This window comes from Triturus cristatus, chromosome 3_2 (assembly GCF_964204655.1).
Source record: "Triturus cristatus chromosome 3_2, aTriCri1.1, whole genome shotgun sequence".
In the NCBI taxonomy this organism is placed as follows: Eukaryota; Metazoa; Chordata; class Amphibia; order Caudata; family Salamandridae; genus Triturus; species Triturus cristatus.
In genome coordinates, this window is record NC_140584.1 from 988,838,952 (window position 1) to 988,849,146 (window position 10,195).

Consider the following 10,195-nt stretch of genomic DNA (forward strand, 5'->3'; position numbering starts at 1 on the left):
TCCACCCCTCTAAGCCACAGATGTTGCGATATTTAACACGTTATTCTCCAATTTCTAAACTAACGTTATTCTCCAATTTCTAAACTAACTCCAACTACTATTCAAAGTAAAAAAGGAAATGCAATGTTTATTCTGCCAGAGGCAAAACATGCCTCTTGGATTTTACAAAAATATAGTAATATCGGAATGCGGACCACGAAGAATAAAGCCATACTATCATCTCCTGGGACTACAGGGTTTGTAATTGGCAAATTCAGGTTTTGCTGAAGGCAAAGCAGTTGTATTTTGCTGGGAGAGAGGATGCAAGCACAAGTGTAAAAGTTGGGAGAGGGACATATCGATAACAAATTTCAGCAGCACTATTTATAAGATGACAGCTTAGCCGCCTCCAGCCTCAGCAGGGCGTGGACCAGTACACGTAAGATAGTTGGCTTTTAACCCAGCCGCTCACCCGTGGAACGGTACGCGGGTGACCTCAGGAGGTTGGGTGCATGTACAGGACCACAGGCACCCTTTCACCACCCCCCTGAAACCCGACCCTGGCGCACACTGAACAAGCAAGCAATACCTTCCGCCATGATGGGTCCGGGCTGATCTCGCGAGAGCTGTGCGGCAGCCTACAGCGCTCAGCGACAGGAAGAGCGGTTCTCGCGAGATGCGAGGACGGGTTGCAGTGTAACCGCGCTTCCGGACCAGGGCTGCTATAGGTGGCACGAGTGCAACAACAGCTCGACAACACGAGCTAGTGAGCGCTCTTCAATGCAGGATTAAATATTTTGCAAACTGGAACATGAAATGTGCCAGACTCACAAATGTGTGTATTGCACCACCCGGCGGCCGAGCTGAAATTAGCATCTCCCTGTCTCTCTATATCAGTTTAAATCCCCTCACCCTCTCTCCCGCAGTTCTTACCCTATTGCAGAGTGCTTTGCCCGCCCTTGCTCACCTCTGATACACATACTGTTGTCGGTGGGTTCACCGTCTGCAGGCCCCGCTGCCTGTGTCTACCTGGCTTCCTGGGGCCGTGTTATGACGACCGACCTGGCCAGCGTTTGCCATCATTGTCTGAGAGGGTGCCTTTGCAGGTAAACGACTGCCATTTAGGTAAAATATCAATTAAGCAACCCTCATGATTCGTGTCTCTTTAGGTGTCAAACTGCCCTCGCATGGCGCCAGTGCTGTGAAGAGAAGCCTACCCTTCACTCCCAGGAGTGTGGAATCCAGCAGGGCCGCATACTATTTTGTTTTATGAAGGGTTTGGCGAGGACTGAATGAGTGATTGATTACAATTGCAGGTTTGACCGTAGATAAACTGCGAATAATTATAGTCCGCTGAAGTTTCACATTATTATGGTGTTTGGCCGATGGGTGCTGCATGGTGACTGGGTCAGTGTCCGTGGAACCTCCCAGGAATGTCCTTTATGGCAGCCCTGGCTGTGCGCAGTGGCAGGATGGGGCCGGGTGCACGTTCAACCTCCGTCGCACACTTAATGCAGTAGTGGCATCCCTTCCACTGGCTGCATTCCTCCAGTCTGTTTCGGGGCCAACCTGGGGAGAAAGAGTGGGTCAGCAGGCCTGTGTCCTTTAAAATGTAATTCTAAATTGTATTTATGTAGCTCTTACTACCCACTGACTAGGCTTTTGCTGCGAGTAGGACGCTACTCCGGAACCCAAGGTTAGCGGCATATAGGTAATATGTTAGTAATCTCTGCTTTCTTTTCCCAGTAGATTTATATGTGTTAAGGTTATTTGATTAGATGGCGACATGATACTTACAGTGCTTAGAAATAGCAAAATCGCAGTATGAAGTGCTATATAAAAACAAGTTATTACTGTATGTTACCAAAGAGGTATGTATACAAACAATGCAGCTGTGTATGTTAGAAATATATTTTCGTGCTGTAACCAGCCCTGGGCTGTGCTCCCCCGCACACTCACTGCATCTCCAACAAAACCAATACGTCGGCTTGAAATTGCGTCTTAATCGATTGCTTATTTATATACGCATTTATATGTACTTCCTGATTTACAAAAAACAAGCTTGGTTAATACGTTTTTTTAACGTGTACAGCAAAGCACTGGCATTCTTTTCCTGTGCGGCGTGCCTTAATGCACTGCTGCAAACATGAGCAGATACCCGAAGAATATGTACAGGCTACCTCCCAGGAATCTAACAGGGTCATGCCTCGGAAAGTAGATCAGTGTCTCTCAAGTTACATTGTCGATTTTCCAACGGAGCTATCTCCATTTCATGCATGCTCATTTCAAAGGCAGCGCTGTAATGTTGTAGGTTCCCCCCCAGTGAAGAACAGGAGCCAAGATGGTGATCTAACCTTCCTTTATTGGTCAGATCCTGATAACACCTAAGAGCGCCGGGCATAAGCCTCCGATCGCTGTAATATTGCCTCACGCGTCTCGCGCATGCGCAGTAGAGTCCAATATGGCCGCCACGCGCATTTGCGTGCTTACGTAGTGCGCGTCTACTAGACCGCGACACTACATATCTCCCCCTTGTATACCCCACAAAACTAATTACATGACTGAGAGTGTTATTCCAGTTCATAGTCTGTTATTCCAGTTCATAGTCTTTAAACTTGGATGGTCTCACCACCGCTCGCCCAACTCGGGTGCATCTTACAGAGGTAGTGTGTCCTTCTCGACCCCCTTCTGCGACAGGGCTTCCCCTTCTTGGGTACCTTTTCCTTCTCTTTCTCCATTCTCGCCCACTTCCCGGGTCCTTTCCTCCGTAGTTGGTCCTTCTCGTTCTTCCCTCTCGCTGTTATGATCTTCAGGCATACTCTCTTCCTTCTCTCCATTCGGAGTTCCTATTTCGTTTCTCGTGTCCTCTGGTGATGTCACTCCTTCCTTGTCCTCGCGGGGCCACTGTAGGATTTTGTTGCATTTGGCCATACGGTCTTGGGACCATACATTTCCATCACTGAGCAGCGCCGCTCGGTCATACACTTCTTCCACTCTTAGGGGTGGGGAGTATTTGCTGTCTCCCTTTCTCTTGAGAACTGCCAACTTTACTCTGACCCACTCCCCTTTTTCTAAAGCTGTCTCTTTCACGTTTTTTCTGCGGTTGTAATGTTCTGTATATATCTTCTGTGCTTTCTCCAGGTTGTGTTGCACCACTGCTGGAGACCATTTGCTCGTGATTGTCTTCTCTTTCCACGCGACATTGTCTTTGGTGAAGGGTTGCCTTCCACGTAGAATTTGAAACGGGCTGTACCCCGTGCTAGTGGGGGTGATGCGGTAGGCCCATACCGTGCTTTATACTTTCTTTTCCCAGTCTTTGCCCCTGGAGATGGCTGCCTGTATGGAGCCCATTATCACCCTGTTTAACCTTTCTACTTGGCCGTTGCTGGCAGGGTGATATACCGACGTATGTTTGAGCAGGATGCCATTTCTTTCTGCAAATCGGGTCCATTTGTCCAAAGTAAATTGGGGTCCGTTGTCACTAATTATAGCTCTGGGGATGTCCTCCCTGAGGAATACCGTTGTGAGGAATCAAATTATTGTGTCAGTGTCCATTTCTTCTTGAATGTGTACCTCTGGCCACTTTGAGTATTTGTCCACTATTACACATATGTACTTGGGAATTCCCTGGTTGTCAAGTACCGGCCCCAAGATGTCCACTGCCACTTCTTCCCAGGGATTACTGGGGTTCGTGAACCTTCCTAGAGCAGGTCTCATAGGTTTCAGGATTTTGTCAGCTCCTTGGCACTGCACACAGTCTCTTACATGTCTCTCCACCTGTAGATCCATACCTGGCCACCAATAAGTTTGTTTGGTTCTTGCTTTAGTCTTTACGATTCCCAGGTGCCCCTCATGTATTATAGTCAAAAGATATGGTATTATATTCGCTGGTGGGACTACTCGGTTTCCTCGGTATACAAACACTCCATCATTCCCCACCGACAACTCATCCCTGACCTCGTAGAATTGTCGAATTTGGGGCTTCTGTTGTTTCCTATCGGGCCACCCTCGCACTATGCATCTCTTGATTTCTTCCAGACCTCTATCTGCTCCATACGCGTCCTTCCATTCTCGCCTGCTTATTGCCCGTTCCGGATCATCTGTCAAGGCTACCATCTCATCATCATCTTCTGTGCCACTGGTGGCACTTTCCATTGATGACGCTCTGCTGAGATAATCTGCTATCTTGTTTCTTGAGCCAGACCACATCATAACGATATTCCAAGAGTTTCAGTGTCATCTTCGCTATGCGGGGTGTCGCGCCGGCATGTCCGCTTGACGTTAGTACCTTCACTAGTGGTTTGTGGTCCGTTTTCAGCAGGAATCGCGTGCCCCACAGGAACTGGCGATACTTCCCCATGGCCCATACTACGGCCAACATCTCTTTCTCTATCACGCTGAACTTCTGTTCTGAATTCGTTAGTGACCTGGACGCAAAGCTGATCGTCTCCTTCTTGCCGTCTTGTCTCTCTTACATGAGCACTGCTCCTAACCCCTTTTCGCTGGCATCTGTCATCAATATCGGTTTTCCTAGGGGACCGTACCCTTGTAGCGGGATAGCCTGGCTGATTTCTCGTTTAACTGTGTCAAACTCTTCTTGCGTGTCTTCCGTCCATGCAAAAGCTGTTTTCTCCCTCGTGAGCTTCCTCATGTGGTGCGTTTTCGTGGCAAAGTGTTGGACGAACTTACTGTAGTATTCCGCCATCCCTAGGAAGGATCTTACTTCTTCCTTGGTGGCAGGCGGAGGAGCATCGCAGATGGCTGTCACGCTCCCTTTTTTTGGTGTTATTCCATTCTCTCCGATTTCATGCCCTAGGTAGGTGACTGATGAAATGCCAATATGGCACTTCTCCCACACTGCTGTTAGTCCGTTTTCCTCCAGGATCCTAAGTAAGTGACTAATTGCTCACTTTCCCCTGAGGCGGAAGCCGGGGGCGCTTGTCAGTTTCTTGCTGTGACTCGCTGCGTGACTGCTTGTGATTGTTTTTAATCTTTTTTAAACAATTTGTGTATTTTTTAAACTGTGCTTTTTTACCTTGTGCCTTGATTGTAAATCCTCTAGGATCCCCATTTTGTAGTGGCCTTTAGCGCTGTCCGATCTCTGACGCTGCACGCTGAGGATAGCCGCCGCCATCTTAGGGGGAGGCAGGGTAGCGGTCCAGATCTTGGACGCCTCCCGCCCTCCCTCGTTACTTAAGGGATCTCTTCCTGCCTGCCCCTAGACTAATTGCTCACTTTCCCCTGAGGCGGAAGCCGGGGGCGCTTGTCAGTTTCTTGCGGTGACTCGCTGCGTGACTGCTTGTGATTGTTTTTAATCTTTTTTAAACAATTTGTGTATTTTTTAAACTGCTTTTTTACCTTGTGCCTTGATTGTAAATCCTCTAGGATCCCCATTTTGTAGTGGCCTTTAGCGCTGTCCGATCTCAGGCGCTGACGCTGCACACTGAGGATAGCCGCCGCCATCTTAGGGGGAGGCAGGGTAGCGGTCCAGATCTTGGACGCCTCCCGCCCTCCCTCGTTACTTATGGGATCTCTTCCTGCCTGCCCCTAGACTAATTGCTCACTTTCCCCTGAGGCGGAAGCCGGGGGCGCTTGTCAGTTTCTTGCTGTGACTCGCTGCGTGACTGCTTGTGATTGTTTTTAATCTTTTTTAAACAATTTGTGTATTTTTTAAACTGTGCTTTTTTACCTTGTGCCTTGATTGTAAATCCTCTAGGATCCCCATTTTGTAGTGGCCTTTAGCGCTGTCCGATCTCAGGCGCTGACGCTGCACGCTGAGGATAGCCGCCGCCATCTTAGGGGGAGGCAGGGTAGCGGTCCAGATCTTGGACGCCTCCCACCCTCCTCTCTATGTATATAACCAGGCGGACTTCCCGTCCGCGCAGCGGGCGGGCGCAGCGGGCGCGCCGATGGTGCGCCGAAGGCAAGCCCGTCTGCGCCCGTCCGCGCCGGGTCCGTGCCTAGGGCCAGTCCCCCTGCCGGCTGTCCTGCGGTCATCCCTCTCTGCTGGTCTAGAGAACAGCTTCTTCAATTGCGAGCAGGTATTTGCCAGCCTATCTATCGCTGCGATCCGTGTAAGCTGGAGGGGCGCCCTTTCACCTGCCTTCATTGCGACGCGGTACTGTCCTCCATGAGTAAGCGCGCCTCACCTCGCTTCTACCCCACTAAGCGACCCATTCACCCCCTGATGCTTAGGGCTGGCTTAGTCAACTGCCGCTCTCTTCCTCGCCATGCTAGTGATATTTGGACATCTCTCGACTCCCATGCTTGGGACATCTTGTTTCTTACTGAGTCTTGGTTAAAAGATACTTCCAATCCTGACATTCATTTAGCCCTGCCCCCTGGTTATCTCCTAATGGGCATTAATCGTGTGGGCAAAAAAACTGGAGGTGGTCTTGCCATCATATTGAAATCCCATCTCCGTTTCACTATTAGTAAACTAATGAACATTGGGTTGATCGAAGCCATGTACTTCACTATCTCTGATTCGGCTGCCGTTATTCTGGCAGGCATTTTAGTATATAACCCCCCCCAAGGCTTCAGCCTCTTCTCTGTTGCCACTGATTCATCAGATAGCGGATCTTTCCCTTAAACACCCGCACTTCATAGTTCTCGGTGATTTAAATCTACATGTTGATAACCCGTCCTGCTCCCAGGCTACTCAGCTATTAGACACTCTACAGGGCTTAAACCTGACCCAATTAGTCCAGGGCCCGACGCACGTTGCAGGTCATACTCTTGATTTAATCTTTTCTAATCATCCTGCTATCACTGTCCATTCCCCCCTCCCTCTCACCTGGTCAGACCACTATTTCATCCCATTTGAACTCACCTTCCCCGCGACCTTTGGTCCGGGGGCGCCTGACAGGGTGTATAGGAGAAAATGGCATAAAGTCACCTGCTCGGCATTGGATCCTTTTTTTTACATATCAACCTGATTCTCTGTCCACAGATGTCGATGCTAGTGTGGCTCAGCTCAATTCTGCTTTACTGCTGTCCATTGATGCTATTGCTCCTATTCAACGTATTACTTCCGCCAGACTCCGCCCTGCTGCCCCCTGGTTTTCCCCTGCCCTTCGTGCTGAAAAGAGTCGGTGTAAAAAATTAGAACGTAATTGGCGGCAAACTTATGATCCAGAGGCAGAAATTGTTTATAAATCTGCTTTAAAAAACTTCTCTAAATTAAAGAAATCTACGATGAGAGATTTCTTTGCCCTACAAATTAAGAACGCTGACAACTCGTCTAAAACCCTCTTTAAGATTGTAAAGGACTTTGTGAAACCCCCTGCCATGGTGCCTCAGAATTCCTCTAGTCAGGCTTTGTGTAATGGTCTGTCGGATTATTTTCAAGATAAAATCGCCAACATTACGTCTGCCTTCCCTACGGTGCTGACCCCCTATATCTCTGGGGTCAACGACACTTCAAGACCATCGATGATGGCTTTTAAAGAACTTACCACTGAGTCGGCACTTAGTCTGCTTATCCAGTGTAAGTCAGGCTCCCCTCTTGATCCCGTCCCTGCTAAAATCATGAGTAATTTGGCTCCTTTGTTGGTCAGTCCATTTCTCTCTATTTGGAACTTATCGCTGTGCTCGGGCCAGTTCCCGTCTGTTTGGAAGAAGGCCCTATTAGTTCCCATTTTGAAGAAAGTGGATGCGGATCCGACACAATTTTGTAACTATCGCCCAATTTCCCTTCTTCCCAAACCGGCGAAGGTCCTGGAAAAGGCTGTGCAGTTACAACTAGCAGAATATTTAGAAACCAACTCATTGCTGCATGACTCACAGTCAGGATTTAGAACTGGTTTCAGCACTGAGACTGCTCTATTAGAAGTATCTGAGACGATCCGTGAGTGTGTGGATAGGGGCGAGGAGGCCATGTTGGTCCTCCTCGACCTATCCGCCGCTTTTGACACGGTATCCCACGAAATTTTACTGGATCGCCTGTTGCAGTTTGGATTGGGAGGCTCTGCTCTATCTTGGATTGCCTCCTTCCTTACCGGTCGTACTCAGAAAGTTCTTCTTAAACCGTTTGAATCAGAGAGTAAACCCCTCACATGTGGGGTGCCTCAGGGCTCTGCACTCAGCCCACTATTCTTTAATGTTTATCTTGCACCTCTGGCTGAGTTAGTGGAGTCTTGGGTTATTAGGGTGATCTCCTACGCTGACGATACTCAGCTTATGTTTTCTTTTAGAGATCACTCAAACTCCAGCTTCGCCAGCTTTCGCAAGTGTTTAAGCAACATATGTTCTTGGATGTCTGCTAATCATCTCAGACTCAACACTGATAAGACGGAGGTCCTATTCTTTAATCAGAAAACCATCCCTTCTGCCACTCTGTGGTGGCCGTCTGTGCTCAACCCCCCCCCCCCCCCTCCCCTGTTCTAACAGCGCGTAACCTGGGCTTTCAATTTGACCGCTCTTTCCTGTAAGGCTCAAATTAGTAAGGTTACGGCAGCCTGCTTTGTGAAGTTGTGTATGATTAGAAAGATCTTCCCATACCTGCCTTTGGATGCTCGTAGAACTGTCATTCATGCCCTGATCACATCACATCTGGATTACGCCAATAGTCTTTATGCCGGTGCCCCCATGTACCTTATTGAACGTCTTCAGATTGTTCAGAATGCGGCGGCAAGACTAATTGGTAATATCCTCTATCGTCAGTCGGTTGCGCTCTATCGAAAAAAGTTACACTGGCTCCCCATTTTTCGCCGCATCCAGTTCAAGATGCTGACTCTTGCCTTTCGTGCCCTCAATGGGTCAGGCCCAGGCTACTTGAGAAAGAGACTCGTGCTTCTCCAATCAGCCAGATCTTTGCGTTCAAATAATCTACGCCTTCTCACGGTTCCTCGCTTCCGACGCTCTAGAATGGGCGGCAGAGCTTTTACCGTAATGACGGCCAAACTTTGGAACAGCCTACCACTTGATCTTAGGTTTCTTCCTTCAGAATCTCTTTTCCGTAGCAAATTGAAAACCTGGCTGTTCACCTCTTCTTAACTGTTTCTCTCTGAGCATATGGTCTACAGCGCCGGGTCACCCCCGTTGGGGGTAGCCGCGCGCTTTATAAGCTTCTTAAATAAATAAATAAGTACCACCTCCAGCTTCTCGTCGTGGTCTTCTTGTTCCTTCCCCATCACTAGGATATCGTCTTGGAAGTATTGTACTCCCTCTATGTCTCTGAACAGGCGGGCCATTAGCTTTTGGAAGACTGCCGCTGCCGATGCCAGACCAAAGGGCATGCGGCAGAACTGATAGCACCCAAATGGAGTTATGAATGACGTCAGTTTCTTGCTTGTGTGGTGCAGGACTACCTGGTGGTACGCCGACTTTAGATCGATGGTGGAGAACCATTTCACTCCTTTTGTTCGTGCCAGCATTTCCTCTATGCGTGGTAGCGGGAACTTCTCCACCACAATACATTTATTGAGTTCTCTGAGGTCCCACACATAAGCGCACCTTGCCTGACTGTTTCATGGCCACCACCAATGGTGCCAACCATTCCGCGCTATCGATGGGTTCAATAATTCCTTCTTCCTCCAGTCGGTGTAGCTCCTGTTGCACTGCCTCTCTCACTGCGATCGGTATGTTCCTCACTTTGTGTGTGACAGGTTGGACGTTCTCCTTGAGCACGATTTTGTGGGTACATTTTTCCAATTTCCCTATCTTGTCCCCAAATATTTTCGGGTGTTCGCTTCGCAGTCCTGCTGCCTTGGACCATTTTCCTTCCAACGTTACTAACACTTGGGTGTCTCCTCCAGGATTCAGTTGCATTCCCAATTCTACTTGGTCCATCCACCCTAGGACCGAGGGTCCTTTCTCTGCAACGTACAATTTGCACTGGGCCCTGCCTTCTTTGAACTGGAAGAGCAGTCTTCTAAATCCAACCATTGGGATAGGTTCCCCCGTGTAGGTGACCGGTCGTATGTCGGGCGGTTCCAGATGTGGGCCTACTTTAGGTTCAAATTTCGCATTCCACACTGATCTTTGGACAATTGTTTAGGGGGACCCCGAATCCGCTACTATGGTGATTTCCACTCCTCCAATGTGAATGTCGCACTGGGGTTTGCGAGACCTTCTGCCGTAAATGCCTAGTACTTGGTCTTCCACGCAAAGGACGTCGTCTTCCTCTTGACCCTCTTCTTCCTCTCCTAGGTCTTGTGCCACGTATTTCACTGCGCGCTGTTTCCACTTCCTGCGACACACCTTCTCGTAGTGG

General features: G+C 48.8%; 1 protein-coding gene across 2 annotated transcripts in view; it reads right to left on the bottom strand.

The window, feature by feature from the left end:
- ANKFY1 (ankyrin repeat and FYVE domain containing 1) overlaps positions 1-703 on the bottom strand; it is a 506,490-nt gene extending 505,787 nt beyond the window's left edge. The window contains exon 1 of one of the 2 annotated variants that reach the window (XM_085649582.1): positions 569-703. In XM_085649582.1, coding sequence (XP_085505708.1) covers positions 569-578 — 10 coding nt within the window. In that variant the 5' untranslated portion in view covers positions 579-703. Of the gene's footprint in view, positions 1-451 lie in introns of both variants that reach the window. The other variant, XM_085649583.1, reaches the window with a different exon arrangement.
- Positions 704-10,195: the final 9,492 nt, after the last annotated feature.